General features: G+C 54.7%; 3 protein-coding genes across 3 annotated transcripts in view; 1 reads left to right on the plus strand and 2 right to left on the minus strand.

Annotated features, from left to right (window-relative positions):
* The window catches only part of LOC104294374 (granzyme E-like), a 2830-nt gene extending 572 nt beyond the window's left edge, over positions 1-2258 (minus strand). Inside the window, exons 1-4 of the mRNA XM_009893971.1 lie at positions 2195-2258; positions 1934-2081; positions 646-787; positions 270-503 (exon numbers count right to left, since the gene is read on the minus strand). Coding sequence (XP_009892273.1) covers positions 270-503; positions 646-787; positions 1934-2081; positions 2195-2258 — 588 coding nt within the window. The remainder of the gene's footprint in view (positions 1-269; positions 504-645; positions 788-1933; positions 2082-2194) is intronic.
* A 3868-nt stretch (positions 2259-6126) lies between these two features.
* Positions 6127-7765, minus strand: GZMM (granzyme M (lymphocyte met-ase 1)). The gene is made up of 5 exons (XM_009893972.1): positions 7699-7765; positions 7457-7601; positions 7129-7264; positions 6554-6805; positions 6127-6261 (listed from the first exon to the last, which is right to left on the minus strand). Exons 1-5 carry the CDS (start codon positions 7763-7765, stop codon positions 6127-6129), a joined length of 735 nt encoding a protein of 244 aa, XP_009892274.1.
* Positions 7766-15498: 7733 nt separating this feature from the next.
* S1PR4 (sphingosine-1-phosphate receptor 4) lies at positions 15499-16725 on the plus strand. The gene has a single exon (XM_009893973.1). The coding sequence runs from the start codon at positions 15499-15501 to the stop codon at positions 16723-16725; it is 1227 nt and encodes a 408-aa protein (XP_009892275.1).
* The last annotated feature ends 1130 nt before the right edge of the window (positions 16726-17855 follow it).

Here is a 17855-nt window from a genome sequence, read left to right on the forward strand (position 1 = left end):
CAGACAGCAGGAACGGCGCTGCCCCTCCACAGGTCTGATCCCGGGAGATCAAGACCCAGGGCACCACTTGTGCCTGGACAGCAAGAGATAAGGATGTTAGTGAGGAAGCATGGAGGGACGGAGGGGGGAGAGGGACAAAGTGAGGGGACAAGAAGAAGCAATTTTACACAGTACCTTTTCAGTGAAGTTTTTTAGACCAGACTGGGTTTGTGCCCAGCACCTGGCTGAAACCACCCCGCAGCCTTCTACTCCCCAAGTCAGAAACTGACCTTTTCGGGTACCCCAGCAGATCCACTGCGGCCACAAATCAAGTTGTCAGCAAGTCCAGGGTAGTGGCTCAGGCAGTCCCTTTGTTTGATGATGGTGACAGTGGCCTCGCGTAACATGCCAGCAGATGTTTTGTAGCCCCATCCAGCTATGCTGCATGCAGTCCCACCAGGGACTTTTGATTTTTCAAAGGAAATGGTCCTAACATAGCTGTTGCTGGTAGCATTGCCTTTCAGCTGGGCAAGGGGACAGAAAATACAGAAAAAATTGCTCAGTCTGTAAATGTTCTATGACAAAGGCTGTCCCCTCCCGCTCCACGGTTACAGCCCTGCACATCCGGCAGACGGGACTGTGCAGGTGCTCCAGGCAGGTAGTTACCTTCAGCAAGAGGATGTCATTTCCCTTCTTAGGACTTATGAAGTCTGGGTGGCAGTGATACTCTTGGACTTCGAATGTTTGCCAGCTTTCCTCTCTCCTCTGGATTGTGTGAGCTCCAAGGATGACAGTCAGAGGTTTGTGTCTGGTAAAATCAAGCATGGTGTATGTCATTAGCTTTCTCCTGTCTTCCCTGGTAACGCTGAGGCACATCTCCCAGGGGCACGGCCAGGAGAGACCAGCTGGGCTTTAAAGAAGAATGATGGGAGCAAAGAGCTCTGCCAGTGAATCTACCCAGCCAAGAGGCAGACCAAGTCCCTGTCCAACAGTCCAGGGCTCTGCAGGGGTTACTTTCCCTCTGGATCTGGAGCTGAGCAGATTTGGTCCAATGCTGCTGCTGTGTACTGATATGTGGGCTATTGGTCCAGGCTTTGTAGGCCCATGGAAGTCCATTGCACCAAGGAAGGATTTCTAAATCAGGACCCTGCTCTGGGCCAAGACACCTTTACTGGCCTCTACATCATCTGCAGAAGGGTCTGCCTTAGGAAAATTGGGAGGGACCCTGGGTGTAGGTAGGAGTGACCCTCTCGATCTAGCAGGTGGGACTCGGGCATCTGGGCTCCTGGGTTCTGCTGATCCTCCTTTCTGCTGCTCAGATGCGGGGACTGGCCCTGGGCCTGTGTTACTGGCACCGGGGCAGAGCTGTCAGCCCTGAGGAGTGTAGTGGCTATGCAGTCATACACATCTAGAAGAGCCCTCTTGCCTATCTGTGCCCCAGTTTCTCCAGCTGGAGGGATGGAAGAGAGATGGGCAAGCGCCTTGCTCGTAAGAGATTATTAACTCTGATAACAGTCTTGGAGGTCTTTGGTGGCAGAAAGGGCAAAGCCTGACACCAGCAATCCCTGTGATGCCAGCAGGTCAGTGACAGCAAGGGAAGAAGCCGGTCTGACTTCTCATTGTTGATGTCTGGGAAGAATAAAATCAGTCATGGAGGGGGAATAAAAAGTAAGTATCTGAATATGGGCTGGGGAGGGACATGGGGAAGGACGGCTGGAGGGAGAGCTGCGGACAGACCCCCGCGGTTTTGGTGCTAGCCCCCGTCCCAGCAGAGCAGCATCCACTCCCTGCTAGGGACGGAGCACCACCCCCCCCCTGCTAGGAAAAGAGTTTGCCCACAGCCATGAAGGAAGCGACTCAAACCGTTAGACCTCCATCTGGGAGATGTTATCCAGATCGTGGCAGTGCGACATCTCATTGTGCCAGGTGCTGTATGAACATAGCAAAAACTTACACAAAACACTGAGCCGCTGTCATCACCCAGTTTGGGGCCACTAGGAAGCCTCCACAGAACTGGTTGTTCTTTCCTTGCAGATAGGCCATGTAGGGTGTGGAGCGGGTCTTGGCTTCACCTCCTCCCTCCATCCGATTCCAGGAATGGTCTACAATGCACGGGACTGAGGATGAGGGAGTCGCAGGACACAGGGCACACGACACGCTGTCTGGGACTCTTCCTTCCCCAGCCCTCTCCCCGCCTCCGGGCCGCTCTACTTACTGGCTTTGGCTGGGGGGCATGTCACCAGCAGGAGGGAGAGCAGGAGTTTCTGCAGGTGCTTCATCATAGCGTTCTTGGCCTCAGTGGATCCCCCGGAGGTAAGGCTGCAGCTGGGGTCTCTTCCTGCTCCCAGCAAGGTTTTATAGCATGAGACTAGACTCCAGGAAACCACGGAAGTCAGACTCATCTGATTAATCTATCTGCAAATTGCATGCCTCAGCGATCTGAGAGGGGAATTCAGTGAGCCTTAGCCTTGGGCATCAACCCACCTTCATGTTGGGCCCGATCTGGCGTGTTTGGCCTTCTAAACCCAGAGCCAATTTTAACCTGTTGCTTTTGAGCTGGAAGCTATAGGGAGCATATCCATCCTCACCACTTTGCCTGTCAGTGAGGTCTTCCCTTGCAGCTTGTATTTGTTGTTGGGCACTTGCAAACTCTCTTGATTTTTATCATGAGCCTTGCAAGAACAAGATTCCTTTCACTTGATGTACCAGTTCCAAAGACCATGCAGTGGCAGTTGAGAACCCTCCCACTCTTTCTCAGCAGATGTGGTTCTGGCGAATGGAGCAAAATTGATGTGAGTGCATTTATAACACCACACTGGTCATGGCTATGTGAGGGCAACAAGTTGTTACGGCAGCTCCATAAGCGTGGCCCACAGCAGCGTGACTACTGCTGTTGCCTCAAGGTCTCTGTTCTGCACCAGCTGCTGACTGTTTTGCTTTGTACAGCAAAACACCATTTCAAGCGTTTCTTTCCAGATGTAATTGTCCACCATTAAATAAGGGAATTCCCTGTCTCTTACCAGACAATGTGAGAGAAGGCAGGAGGACACTTCCTTGACCCTGGGGCAGGGGTCACTTTACCTCTGATGTGTTGAGGGTGGATGGGGATGAAGGATGCAGGTTGGGATTCTGCCCCTTCACTAGCTAGAGATAACCCAACGACACAACTCCCTGAAGATGGTCTTGTTCCTCTGGGAAGGGTTGTGTCCAAGCATGTCACAGCCAGCACTGCCCTTGCCCTGGCAGGCAGTGATTTTTAAATGCCACACAGTGCCAGGTGCCTTTCTGCGGTGCATGGTGGGGATCTGCCTTCCCTGGACCAGGCCCTGTGGCAGCTGCACCTCCTCCTCCTTCAGCCCATGGTGAGAGGGACTGTGCTGAAGGAAGAGCTGGTGGCGAATCACAGAACACGCTCCCCTCGCCTCAGCCGCCAGGATATGCCCTGGCCTCCCCACTGGCACCAGCGCATGCTCCAGTGGAAGGTGGAAGATGGGTATGTCTATCCACTCTCCCCATCAGCAGTTCCTGCCATGGCTGTGACTCGGCTCCGGACTGCAAGAGAGACAGGGAACTACTGGAGAGAGTCCAGCGGAGGGCTACAAAAATGATCAAGGGAATGGAGCACCTCTGTTATGAGGAAAGGCTGAGAGCCCCGGGGCTGTTCAGCCGGAGAAGAGAAGGCTGAGAGGGGATCTCATCAATGCTGATCAATATCTAAAGGATGGGTGTCAAGAGGACGGGGCCAGACTTTTTTCAGTGGTGCCCAGCGACAGGACAAGGGCCAACGGGCACAAACTGGAACACGGGAAATTCCATCTGAACATGAGGAAAAACTTCTTTACTTCGAGGGTGGCAGAGCGCTGGAACAGGCTGCCCAGAGAGGCTGTGGCGTCTGCTTCTCTGGAGGTGTTCAAAATGTCCTCCTGTCCAACCTGCTCTAGGTGAACCTGCTTTGGGAGGGGGTTGGACTAGATGATCTCTGAAGGTCCCTTCCAACCCCCACGATTCTGCGATTCTATGAAAACGGGGCTGTTACGTCCTTGCTGCCCTCATTGACTGCCGGTAAATTTGCTTTCCTATCTGCCCCCTGTGTCACAGGGCAAAACCCATTTATAAGCTAAAAGCTATCATTCTCGTGCAAAGACTGCAGTAGCTGGAGCTTCAAGGAAAACCCTGACGTGACGAAGATTTGATAAGCAGTTGCAGCCTTTTCACTTGCAGATTTCCTAGCTGATAGCAGCTCTTAGCAGAAGCCCAAACCATGGACCCTTCTCATTTTCTCCAGGGTGGCATCTGTGCTGAAGGCAAGACAGGGAGAACATAAGAGCAGACATCGAGGGCCAGACCGCAGGCCATCTCCTCCCTCTGACAGAGGTGGCTAGTGAGAGCTTAGGAAAGACTATGAGAACAGGGTAACCGTCCCCTTCCCTTGAATTGCACACACTTTCTGTATGTTTCAAATTTACCACTGGGTTTCCCCTCAGCAAACCAGTCTGGTCTGCTCTTGAACTTGCACCAGGGAGTTCTGCAGCTCAGTTATTTACCAACGCACTGTCTCTGCCCCTTGTAATCTCCTGCAGGAAAGTGTCTAGTGTTCTCCTACCTGTATATGAGAGACACTATCAGAAACTAACTGGAACAAAGGAGACCAGCGCTCAGAGTTTAGGCAGGTTGCTTTACACCCAGTGCAGGCCGTGGAAGGAGCAGCTGGTGCAAGATATTCAGACTCTAGTGAAGGGGCTGTCTGAAAACAGTGCTAGAGCATCCTTTGTGGGGAGAAGCTCACCTCTGAGCATTGCCTGGCCAAGGGGAGATTCGCAAGCCCTTTTAGTTTTGTGCCACTGCTAGAACAATCTCTGCTCGTGCTGTACTGCTAGGGCTGGGCTTGCCTTCCTGGGACAGACAGAAACATTCCAAGCCTCAAGGAAGGCAGCTCCTAGCTAGGACATGACCTTGACTTCTCCACGGAAAGAGTCAGGCTCTCCCACTATAGTTGGCATGGGAGAAAAGGAGGAGGTGGCATGGGGTTAGGTGCTTTTGTGAACCCAGGTCCTTTATCAACCCTTTCAGTACAATCCTTTCAGAGACTGTATCCGTGTCTACCCAGGACATCATGTGGCTGTTCAGGAGACAGAGGACTGTGGCTGATGGATAATGGCAGAGGCAAAGATTGAAAGCAGTCATGTGCAACAAGCTGGGACTTTCAGTATGTCTCCTCTCTGAGATCCTAAAGCCCCATTCCTGGGATCTCAGCCACCACGTGTCCTATGGCCAAGTGGGGGCAGAAACAGCACAGTCCACAAAAAGTTCATCTCCCTTCACCTGCTGGAGCCTCTTACAGCTAAGACAGCTGAAAAGATTAGCCCGGTTTCCCCTGTGACACAGCCTATGCCCTAGGGTGCAACATCACCCAAGCACGTGGTCCCTGCAGAGGGGACAGTCATTACTGTCACAGTAATGTCACAGCAGGTTTTGACCCCTGGTACCTGCTGACATGCCACATCTCGGCTGTCAGGTGCTCCCGGGCAGGTGGTGACATTGCTGAAGTTGGTGAATGGAGTGTGTGCACATCACTTTTCCCACCCCACTTCTACCTGGCCAGTTTCTCTTCCGGCAACACACTCGTCCCCATGACCCCTGGAAGAGCAACTGTAGCTCCTGTCCTCCAAGTCTGCACCGATTCAGTTGGCGCAGAGCTATGACTGCCTCCGTCCCAACAGGCTGACTTCTCACTTCTGCCAGCGAGACCCTCCCGCCCTTCTCCCTGGGGCAAGGTACGAGAAAGAAGACATACGCTGGGAAGTGCAGCTGAGTTCACTGTGGGTTTTAAGTGCAGCAAGGTTCAAGCAGGGACAGGGCTATCTCTGATGGAAATGGGGTCCACTGTAGCACAGCATCTTTCTGGTGTCACCTGGGCCGATCCCTGTTTCTGCCAGGGTGACTTAACATAGCCCTGAGCTGGCTGCCTGAGGTGAGCAGTGAAGGAGACAGCCAGAAGCCTCAGGACAAAAAGAAGGGGGACCCCTGTGGGATCAGGTCACTCAGGTTCCTGAGGAGAAAGTCGGGAGTCAAGCCTTCAGCAGGGACAGGAAGGAAACCAGTGCAGTCTCCAGGGCCACACCAATGCTGGAGCAAGTGTGGCTGCCGCTATTTCTTCAGGATTTTTTTTATCCAGGGCAGGTAGTTGGAGATGCGGGTGTAGACCCCAGGCGGGGTGTCGTGCCCGAAGGAAACGATGCCTTGTGCCACCTTATTGCATACCAGAGGCCCACCAGAATCTCCCTGAGGACAGATGAGAGGCTGGTTTTAGAAGTCCCTTCCCTATAAGAACATGTTTCACCTTGGTCCCTCCCTGCCCACGCACTGCCAGCAGGGCTGTGCCTCTGCAGACCTGTGGCTCTGCTCCTGCCCCACATGCCTACCATGCTGGTGGAGCTGTCTGGGGCAGGTGGGTTGGGGCTCTGCCCCGGGACTGCACATGGACCGTGGTGTCGGGGCATTCAGAGAGCTAGTCCACATGGGAGATAAAAATCAAATGCTCGTCACCTCTCCCCGGCGCATCAACAACCCGTACCTGGCTGGAATCCCTGAGCTCGTGGAAGCTGCCGGCACAGACCATGCCGGTGTCGAGATGTGGATAGAAGCGGACACATCTCCTGCGGCTGTAGATGGAGACTTTGGTTTCAAAGAGCTTGTTGGTCGCCTGGTCGTTATCGATCAGGCCCCACCCAGCTATGCTGCACTTGGTGCCCGTGGGGAGGTCGCTGCTGGTCTTGGGCAGTGAAATGGTCTTGACGTAGTCATTGAGAGTGGCCTTCGCTGTCAGCTGGGAGAAAGCAAGGTTTTTGGAGAAGGCTATGAGGAAAGCAGCTGAAGGACACTTTGTGCGCAGAGGTAGGGGACGTCTAGCAGGATATACAGCACTGCAAGCTCTGGTGAGTGGCTGCAAATAGGGCATGTGGCTCCAAGCCCTGCCCACGGTTCCCTTCCAGGTACCTCCAATTCCTACCCGCTGCCAGCTCTCATGGGCAAAAGCAGCTGATAGTTTGTGGACAGAACTGACAGCAAGGATGTGCTCTGCCCAAATCCTGCCAGCCCCACAGCCCCACTCTACCCTCCAACCCACTGCCTGCTACAGGACTGCCTTGCCTTGAGCAGCATGATGTCGTTAGACACGGTGTTGGGGTCGTATTCAGGGTGCTGGTGGTATCTGAGAACTCCCCGGATCTGCTGGGTCGTTTCTGGTGCGTAGATGTTGTGAGCCCCCAGGATGACTGTCGCATTCCTGGCCATGGCAGCAGAGGGGAGAAGGGGGAAAACAGGTTGGGTCGCACCCACATCCCTCCCCTTTTGCAGGCAGGTGGAGAGAGCTGCTCAGCACAGGACGATGAGGAACCTACTCCAAAATTACTCCAGTGATAAACCTCAGAGGTTAGGGGAGGAAGAAGGGGATAAAGCCCCTGTATGAAGTACTCACCCCATGCAGTGTGCGGCTGTCATCACCCAGTCAGGGGCCACCAGGAAGCCTCCACAGGCTAACGTCCCTACCTTCAAGTATGCCATGTAAGGGTGGGAGTGGGGCTGAGCCTCGTGGCCCCCCACAATCTGACCCCGTAGAGCACCTGCAAGACACCCCACCGCAGGATGAGCCGGTGGCTGCTGAGGTCAGAGCCCAGACCAGCAGCCTCACACGCAGCAGCTCGCAGCACACCAGCTTACTGGCATTGGCCCATGGGCAGGAAAGCAGGAGCAGCAGAGCCAGCAGCAGCGGCTGGGGCTGGCACATCTTCTCCCACAGCTGGACACTCCTTCCAAGATGTGTGGAAGTCTGAGTCTCCTAGCGCCCAAGGGCTGGTTTTATACCCTGGGACCAGCTGTACCCAGCAGCCAGGAAACCATGTGTGATGGCCTGATTGTGCTAATCAGAGCAGTGCAGCATCCCTGCAGGTCTATCTGCATCTCTGCTGCCCCGGCCTGCTCACATGCCCAACGTGCCCCGAGGCTGTGATTGACGAGTGATAGAGCAGGGCAGAGAGAGCGTGGTATGCCACTGTCCAAAGCCTTGGGGATGCTGACTGGGAGAGGTGTCCTAGGGTACTTCTGAGGTGTAAGCAAGCATTTCTCCTGCAGTTTGGCTGCAGGAAAAAATCACGTCCACCTGCTTCAAAGCATGATGTCTTCAAACTCTGTCAATAAGGCTGTCTGACACTGTACCTTCAGTAGCTCGTGCCACTTGCTCCTGGGGATTGTCAGGTCACTTCATGTTTTGCTGGCAAGTGCAATGAGTGCAGATGCTTTTTCCCCTCTACGGTTTCCCTCTGCAGCTGGTCTGGCCACTGGCACATCTCGGGGAGGTAGGGGACAATGCCTCCTTTTAATTCCTGGAGTACTTTCCATCTGGGTCACCTAGGCAGGAATCCTCCCAGAAGCTCTGGCTGAGGTCACTACAGGTTCTCTGCAGGCATCTGGTTTAAATAAGCTAATTCGGGCTTGTAACTGCAGCCAGGAACTGATGAAAAAACACAACAGACAAAGGCAAAGACAGACAAAACACAAAGAACAATTAGTGCTCTGAAATGTCAATGCCCCTCGCTCTCCCCCACTTCCCAAATCCTTGGTCCTGCTATGGGAGATTTTTCTACCCAAAGACCCTGTCTGTGTGCCCATTCCCTGGGACATTTTCTGCCAACATTCCTCAGGGGCCTGCATGTCACTTGAAGAAAATGGGGCTTGCTTTAATCCTAAATCACTGTCTCTGGAGCAGTCTCTGGTTACCAGTCCTAATGTAGGTCTGTGAGAAGTGGTTTAAACTCAGCTGTGCCTGTCCAAGACATACCAGCTGTGCTTCCCGCTGCAGGTGATCGCAGGTTAAAAAGCACTCTCCAGCAAAGGAGAGTGGATCAGGAGGAAGAGTTGTCCTAAACCCCCTTTTAGCATGCAGTTAGTGTGCTGCTTTGTGGCAGACATGCCCTGTGCGGGCAGTGCTGCCAGCAGCACAAGCACAGTGCGTAGGTGCTGTCACTGCCACTGCCCACAGTGCACCCGGCGAGCTGGTGCTGGGTTGATTTTGCCATCTTTGGTAAGACGCCCTCCAGCACCCTGCTCACAGGTCTGAGAGGCACAACACTCGTCTCTCACAGAATCCCAGGCTGGTCAGGGTTGGAAGGGCCCTCTGCAGCTCCCCCATCCCACCCCCCGCCAGAGCAGGGGCACCTCCAGCAGTGGCACAGGACGGCGTCCAGGCGGGTTTGGAATGGCTCCAGAGGGGGAGACTCCCCCACCTCTCTGGGCAGCCTGTGCCACTGCTCTGCCGCCCGCACAGGAGAGATGTCCCTCCTCAGGTTGAGAGGGAACTTCCTATGTTCAGGTTTGTGCCCATTACCTCTTGTCCTGATTCCCCAGATTTGCTGGGGCATTTCTGGTGCGTAGAGGTTGGGAGCCCCCAGGATGACCATAGTGCTCCTCTCCAGCCCTTCCTCCGCTGTCTGCTTGGGCCAGTTCTCATTGTTCCCAGCCAGGGCTCAAAGCTGGGTGAGTGGGCAAGCTGACAGCAGGGTAGTCATTCTGTGGGCACACAGGCGAGCTGACAGGGCAAGTGTCCCAGGATGCTACCAGGGCAGCAGTGGGGCTGATCTGCCAGTTAGTTTGCGTTGCTGGGAGGAGGGCATTTGAGGGAGAGCTGCGGTATGAGAATGGAAAACCCCTGAAACAGTTCCTGGAAATAAAATCAGAATATGTGTGTAGGTATAAACAAACCAACAGATAAATATATCTCTCTCTGCCCAGAGCAGTCTCCAGCACATCAGAGCAGCCACTGGGCTCGTGCTAGGGCCATGCTAACTTGGGCAGGGAGGTCCGGCAGCATAGGCTGTCCTGCGTGCTGGTTCTCAGGCATCAGGGCTTTTGTTTGATTAAATTCTTACTCCCAAATACAGGGCTCTCACTGTGCTCTGATTCCCAGTTTCTCTCTGTGAGCAGCAGCTCTCTCCATGAGTCTGTATCCTGAAGTAACCTCGTGCAAAGGCCCTGCTTTCTCCTTGATCCCAGTGGTGCTGAGCTGGAAGCCCCGAGCGCGGGTGCCCAGCGCCATCTGAGGTTACTTATTGCTCTGTAGCAGCCGGTGGGTCCACGGTACTGGGGCCAGGCTACGCTGCAGACAGTAGAAACCAGACAGCAGTTCTCTGCCCCAAACCGCTTTGTGTTCTTGTGTATAACCGGCAGGGAGGAAAACCAGCAGGTGGAGGAAGTGATGCACAGGACGGTAAGCAGCAGAGCTTGGGATACGTTTATGCTCTCCAGACATGGTGCAGCAGCACCAGCCCTGCTTCCAGTAAGCACGTTGCCGCTGCCCCAGCCCAGCAGCACGCACCACATGAAGGAGTGCTGCTTGTCCTTTCTCTGCGGTGCTCACGTTGGGTTTCAAACCAGTGCGGTTTCCCCTGTGTGGTGCTGGCACCACACCCCCGCCAGCTCCCCGCGTGCGGCCATCACCCTGCTGTTTACGCGGAGCCCTCCCTGGCCTGTTTCCTGGGCGAGGACTGGTTCCTCCCTGCCATCGCCGCATGAACATGGGAGGAAACAGCTCTCAGCTGTGAGTCTGTGGGGACAGGGCTGGCGCTGAGTTAGGCCTGGCCCCAGGGGTGCAGAGCAGCACTAATGAGCTCACATGAGGGATTTTATGGGTCCTGCACAGCAGACCCTAAGCCAGAGGCTCCAGCCAGGTTTCTGGAGCAGCCTCATGGCCTTGGTGATGCCACACTGACCATGGCTGGCCATGCCACACTGAGTGGGGGTGGCGGGAGCACTGTGCAGCTCCCTCCCTCCTGTGCAAGGTGCCTGCTCACTGCAGACATGGCTACAGGGCAGAAGATGCTAGGGGAGAGCTGAGCTTGCCCCAGGCATGGTAGGAGAGCTGTTGCTGGACATGACGTTTGGAGACCAGGCACTGAGCTGGTCCAGCTTCTCCAGCTACCCAGGACAAAAGCCAGACCTCGGGACAGGAGGGATTGCTTCTCTGGCAATTGCCAGTGGCTGTCAGGAGCTGCACGAAACGCCACACTGTAAAGCAGCAGCAAGACTCAGGAATGTGCATTTGTGGCATGCTCACTCTGGAGGGATGCTGAGGGATAAGCGCCTCCAAAGCTCCCGTCCTTCAGGCACTGAGGGTTTTCACTGCAGACCAGCTAAAAGGTCAAAACCTCAAACCTGTTACAAAGGGGGGAAACATGTGACACCATGGCAGACAGGGTCTGGGCTGGCCCACTGATGCTGTGTTTCACTGGCATGACTTCCAAGTAATTGTCTTTTTTAGGGGGGGTGAGGAGGAGCATTTTATAAAGCTGTTTGCTTTCTGTTTAACATCTTTGCATTGTGGAAATGCAAGTTTCCAAAGAAAAGGCACCTCAAAAAAAAAAAATCAACAAAACTTTACCATTTAAGGTCATTAATGTGGTCTAAAGGACACAATCCTGAAACTTTCATGTTCTTGTTTTCCTTCAAATCCAGAGATGCACTGCAGAGACTCTTTTTCCTACAGAGACCCACCATCACCACCACCTGGTTTCAATGAACTGACACCCAGGCACAACAACTGTGCCTGGGACAGTTCTTTGAGCGCTGCAAAGGGCCAGGTCTCCAGTGTTTGGTGTCAGCCCAAGCCAGAGGGGGCCTGCTGGCTCTTCCCAGCTCCTCTGGGACCAGAAGCATCCTGCCGCATTGGGATGTGCCACTGGAAAGGTGACCGCCTGCTGCTGCACAGTGGAAGAGAGCAAAGCTAGGAAATGCAACCAACCAACTGCCAGGAGCAATCAGTCATTTTTAAACCAACACAACTCCACCCTTCCTGGAGCAGAAAAACACCTGCGGGCAAATGGCTGCCTTGGCTGATGTTGAGCTGTGTTGGGGCCGCACAGCGGGGACAGGATGGGGAGGGCGAGGAGGGGGAGCCTTGGGGGACAGAGATGGGGATGCCAGCTGTCCATGAGCCAGACTGGGGGCTGCCTGACCAGGCCTACCAGGCAGAGCTCTCCACAGAGCTTCACCCAGGGATTTTTTTTTTAATCAGAATGTCTGAAAATAAAAGTTTTAATCAGGACTGTGCAGCAGCACAGCAGGAAAACCTCAACAGAAATCATTGATATTTTATCTTGCATTTGTAACTGGCTGTGTCTTCCCCACAGCTGCTCATGGCCCTCACAGTCTGGAGCTGGATGCCCTTGCGGGAGCAGGCGGTCTCAGGGCAGGAGTGACCGGGCCACAAACTGACCATGCCACTAGCCACAAACCCAGGGTGCCCGGCTCCAGGCTGCTTCTGCCCTGCTCCTCTCTGGGTGCCCCCGTCTGCAAACTCTTCCCTCTGGGGCTGAGGTGGTTTTGCCTTTGTGTTGGCCTTGGTAGGAGCAGGCTGTGGAGGGTTCCAGGGCTTCTGCTGCTAAGGTGCCTCATCTTGGCATCTGTGAACACCTGCTATGGCCACGGCTCTGGCAGAGGGCTCTGGGGGCTGCAGTTGGCCCCCATACCGCCCCTGGCCCTACCAAGCCCAGCACTCAGCAGCTATCGGGCGGTTTCAAGTAGATTGTGGTCTTGATCTGAAGGAAAGAGATGAGAAATGTTGCAGGATGGGGTGTCCCTCCCCCGCCCCCCTTCATTTCAAAGAAAGAACGTCTGAACTGAAACGGCAGCAAAGGAGAAGTACCAAGATAAAGCTCAGCCTGCGTCTGTGCAGATAGCAATGGGGAGCGGCTGCAGAACAACAGGAACTCTCCTCGTGTGGGTGCTCCACTGAGAGCGAGCCTCATTTGCCCCCAGCAATGGACCTGGGGACTCCCTGCCTCCGCTCTGGCGGCAGCGGCTCTAAGCGGGACACGGGGCCAGACTTGTGCCAGGCAGCGAGGGCCTGCTCTGCTGAGCTGATGGCATGCTGTGCAGGGGACGCAGGTCCTCCCAGTCCCCCCAGGCTATGGGACTGTGCGCTGACTCGCCAGGAGGCAGGGAGCTCCGGAGGCTGCTGGGGGGCAGGAGCAAGAGGGGGCTGCAGCAGGGGCTGGCACACAGCTCAAGCAGCTCCCCAGAGCCAGTTCACCTCACAACAAACTGCGGTGTGCCTCACTGGTACCCAGTGCCTCCAATATGGAAAGGCCAAACAAGCCATGTGCTAGCAAAGACAAGGAACAAGGTTTTGTCTTACTGGAACAGTTCTTGGCAAAAGTTGCCTCTTATGCAGCACCTGATGTGCTTGTGGAACGGGCATTATGAAGAGGCTTTTGATGGTCCAGAGGACCTGGCACCCCATGAGTGTGTTGAGCTGTCCCAGCTGCTTACTTGCCTCAAGCCCTCCTGCCATCAAAAGCATTTTCCTCTCACCTGCCCCACACTCTTGGCAGATCTCCCTGACAAAGAGCTTGTTTCTGTCAGACATCTCTCACATGCTGCCAGCCATTTGAGCAGCTACTTAGGGCCCCTGACAAGGCAAATTGGTTCATCCTCTGATCTTTTAAGGACACCCCACCAGGGTGTCCTTCTGTCCTGAGCAGACACATTAGCTGGAGGCTCAGCCTGAAGCAAGAACAAAGCAGGGGTGATGTGCAAGAATCACACCGACCCTTTTGATTCCAGTGCTGTGCTGGTACAATCTGCCCAGCCCATTTGGGAATGTGCTCTTTGTGCTGAACGTGAAACCTTGTACTCCTGTTCTCTGGACTGAGCTGCACTCATGGCCCAACCTTACTGCTGATTTCTACTCCTTCAATCTTGGGGTCATCTGCTGACTTTTGTCAGCATGAGTTTCTTTTCTACGCTGCCGATAGAAAAGCCCAAAACACCAGTTGAAAGGGTGAATGTGGAGGATGGATCCCTCAGCTTTTGATGAGAACCACTCTTGCTTGCACATGACTTCCTGCAGCAGGAACCTCCTTTGCATTTTCCACTTGTCTATGCTGTGATCCAGGCTAGGGTCTTGCTGCTCATCAAGCGGTGGATGTACTCCCAGGATCTCACCACTCATCAAGCGGTGGATTGACTCCCAGGACAACTCCCTGCTTGCCATGCTGATGGAAGAAATCACCACTCTTTGCTCTCGACCTGGGGACCCCTCCATGTCATTGTGCCAGTCTGGCATGAGAACACAGGTGAAAGCAGGGCACAGCTTCTGCTGTGATCCCGAGTTAAAAGGTGCTCGCTCTTTCTTTTCTCTATGCCTCTTCGCAGCTGTTTTGGGTGGGGTCCATCCTGCACACAAATGTGGTTGATGTTGTAACTTCCCTTTTTCCACTTTGGTAGGTAGAAGCCTCACTTATTTTGCACGAGGAGCCCTCCCCACTACCTACTCTGTGCTGGGCCTCAGACAAGCAGCTGGAGAGCATTGCTAGCTGTCGAACCTGACCCTCCCGCCGGCAGCAAGACCAGTCATGACAGGTGAGTCACAAGGCAAATTCAACTGCTGTGGTTGGGAGTAGCACGTTGCAAGACCTTCTCTCCAGTCAAGTTTTGCAGACAGAGGGAATAGGTCAATGACAGACATTAACATTACAGTCATGTCAGGCCTCCTGGCTCTGGTCTCAGCGCAGGCCCTCGCGCGTTCTGCAGTTCCAGGCAAGAGGCAGTAGCTTTGTGCCTCTGCTTCCCTGTCTGTGGCCTCGACGATGGGAAGATCCTGACCCATCTCTAGTGGGTGCTTGGAGAGCTGAAGGTGGAGGGTGCAGTGTCAGGGCACAGGCAGGGCTCTGACAAGCTGGTTTGCTTCGAACTGGGTGGAACTGAGCCCTAGCTTCAGGCACAGAGGTGCCTGGACTTGCTGTATTGACGGGGCAAGACTTGGATGGATGTGTCCTGAGACTGGTAGGAGCTGGGCTCCCAGCAGAGCCCAGAGGGGTGAGAGCTTGGAGCTTCCCCCTGGAGCAGGATGTATCTGGGCATGGGTGGTGCACAGGGCAGTTGATGAAGAGGCAGTTGCTCTCTGCCAGGCTCCGGGGTGAATTTAATGCCACAAAAGGCAAAGCACTTAGTGTCTTAGGCTGTCTGGGAGCTCTTACTAGCTCCTGGCTTTGTTCAGCCCAACAGACCCTACCCATCAAGATGGGAGGTGTTACCCCATTCGACCCAGCTTGCCCTGACTCAAAGAGGGACCTGACACATTATTTCATTCATGTCCCACCTTCACAACCACAGGAAAGCTGAGAAGAGCCAGACCCATACTGAGAAATGATGACAGCTGTTAGAAACGATGTCAATACTCGAGCTCACAACAGGAAACTTTATTAAACAATAGGAAGCCCATACTCATACATGGACTTACAAAACACCTCACCCTCCTCTCCCCTTGCTCTTTCAGTGCCGCGGGGCTGGCAGACAGGGCTCTCTCATCTCCACGCTGGGTAGGGCTGCTGGGATCAGAGCCAGTCCTGTGTGGCAGAGTCTCACAGCTGTCTCCAGCCCTCAAACAGAGGGTCTGCTCTGCTCCAAACCCCACCTCAAACCATTGCTCCATCGTGCATCCCTTGGCTGCCGACCTAGGCTCAGAAGATGGATGGTCTAGAGCTGAACTGGCGGGTAAATCGCTCTCTTCCCCTTCCACTGGGCTCTGCTCAATATCCTGAGCTCAGACTTGACCTGCTCGACAGGAAAGGTTCCTGCCTGCAGCTCGCTGCCATGAGGAATGTGAACATCATCCTGCAGCACTACAACTTCACAGGCAAGCTGACCAACCGGCAGTCTGGGGATGAGGGCATGGGTCTCATCCGCACAGCCTTTGCCATTGTCAGCTGCATCATCATCCTGGAGAACCTGCTTGTGCTGCTGGCCATCCTGCGGTGTCTGCGAGCTCGCCGCTGGGTCTACTCCTGCATTGCCAGCATCACCGTAAGCGACCTGCTTGCAGGAATTGCCTACCTTTCTAATCTCTGCCTCTCAGGCAAGAAGACCTTCCAGCTTTCACCTCAGCTCTGGTTCCTGCGGGAAGGCATCCTCTTCATTGCGCTAGCTGCCTCCACCTTCAGCTTGCTTGTGACTGCCATTGAGCGCTACAGTGCCATGGTAAGGCCAATTGCTGAGAATGAAGCCAGCAAGACCCTGCGCTTACGCAGCCTGATCATCTCCTGCTGGCTGCTGGCCTTCATCATTGGACTGCTTCCGCTGCTGGGCTGGAACTGTCTGTGCGACTTCAATGCCTGCTCTGTCCTCCTGCCTCTCTACTCCAAGAACTACATCCTTTTCTCCGTAGTCATGTTCAGCATCATCCTCCTGGGGATCATCGGCCTCTACATCTCCATCTTCCAGCTAGTCCAGGCCAGTTCTAAGCAAATCAGTTCTCGGCACAGCCGCAAACGGTCACTGCGCTTGCTCAAGACTGTGCTGATGATCCTGGGTGTCTTCATCCTCTGCTGGAGCCCACTCTTTGTCCTGTTGCTCCTTGATGTCTTCTGCGAGAGCCAGACCTGCACATACCTCCACAACCTGGACTGGACCTTGGCTGTGGCCATGCTTAACTCAGGTGTTAACCCCATCATTTACTCCCTCCGGAGCGTGGAGGTGCGCCGTGCTGTGGGCAGCCTCATGTGCTGCTGCTGTGTCAGGGTTGGGCTTTGCAAACCTGGGAACTGCTTGTTCATCACAGACATCAACTCTGGCTCATCCACAGAGAGTTCCCTCCGCTACCGGGAGAGCTTCCGCAGCTCTGTAGCACTGAACGCCCGTCCCAGAGCACCTCTGTCCAGCAATTCCAGCATGATGAGCAATCTCCCCAGCCTCTGAGAGGCCCTGGGGAGAGCAAGAGATGCCAGACAGCCCACCAGGACCTCGTGCTGCTGGTCCTGGACTGCCAGAACTGTAACCTACGTGAAGCTCAGGCTGACAAGGTGCAGCCCCCACCCCAGTTTTTAACTGCCCAGGTTTTCCAGTCCCTTCAGACTGGGATGTTGCTTCAGTGTGGGTGCAGCACAGGGACAGGCATTGCTCCTAGGATGGGAGTGAAGGATACAGGCACATTTTGAGATTGATGCTTTGCTGAGACAACTGCTGTGCCTAGGTTGTAAGTGGACCACGTTCTGTGTGTACATGTGTATAGATGCTGTACCTGCCCCAATGAGGGTATTTTGCCCCAGGGCACAGTGACAAATAGGGTGGGTACCCCCAACCAAACTGTCCCCCAACTCCTTGGGATCAGGCTGGGCTGGCAGTGCTGCCACTGCATGTCATGCAGGGCTGGAGGCAATACTTGAGTCTTCTCCTGCAGTTTACAGCCTTCTGGAACTGCTGTGATGGGCACAGCTGCTGGGAAAGGATACAGGCTTGATGTCTTGCCAGGGAGTCAAGAACAACTGGGTTTGCAAGTGCAAGTGTGTGCAGCTGTGGGGCATCTCAGAGGCCCCTGGCCAGGAACCAGGCACCCACCTGGAGTGCAGCACAAACCAGCCACAGAACGGCAGCGGGCTGCAGCAACAGCCCACTCCCTCACCAGAGTGCAGAGGTGGGGAACTGTGCCTGCACAAATGCTGCGACAGCACTTACAGCCTGGCAGCAAGAAGTAAGAGCCCTGCTGTGCCTCTGGGTATGGGGCTGCACCTGCAGTGGCAGCCCTGGCACCACCACAGGAGGTACCCACAGTGACTGGGGAGTCTGGTCCCCTCCAGCATGGCAGAACTACCTGCTTGCATCTGGCTGAACCTGTCAAGTAACACACACCTGTATAACTGAGGGTTCGCAGCGCTGTGGCCTCCCAGAGGTGAGTCACGCTCCGGCAAATGTGCCAAGTTCTAAGGTCCCCGCACGGGGGAGGTGCCCACTGTGGTGGGCACTGGAAGGTTGAGCAGCAGCTTCTAGATGGCTTTGCACTCTATTGTCTCCGGTGGGGTTTGGCTCACCCTGAACAGAAGCAGCAGGAA

The sequence above is a fragment of the Charadrius vociferus genome, unplaced genomic scaffold, assembly GCF_000708025.1.
Source record: "Charadrius vociferus isolate BGI_N301 unplaced genomic scaffold, ASM70802v2 scaffold1168, whole genome shotgun sequence".
NCBI classification, from domain to species: Eukaryota; Metazoa; Chordata; class Aves; order Charadriiformes; family Charadriidae; genus Charadrius; species Charadrius vociferus.

Excerpts from the sequence above, each read along its gene's own strand:
- S1PR4 (XM_009893973.1), top strand. The coding sequence starts at position 15,499 with ATGGATGGTCTAGAGCTGAACTGGCGGGTAAATCGCTCTCTTCCCCTT.
- GZMM (XM_009893972.1), bottom strand. The coding sequence starts at position 7,765 with ATGTGCCAGCCCCAGCCGCTGCTGCTGGCTCTGCTGCTCCTGCTTTCC. Across the intron at positions 7,265-7,456 it reads ACAGCCGCACACTGCATGGG|GAATGCGACAGTCATCCTGG; the intron begins GTGAGTACTTCA and ends TGCCATGGCCAG. Across the intron at positions 6,806-7,128 it reads ACGACATCATGCTGCTCAAG|CTGACAGCGAAGGCCACTCT; the intron begins GCAAGGCAGTCC and ends GCTTTCTCCCAG.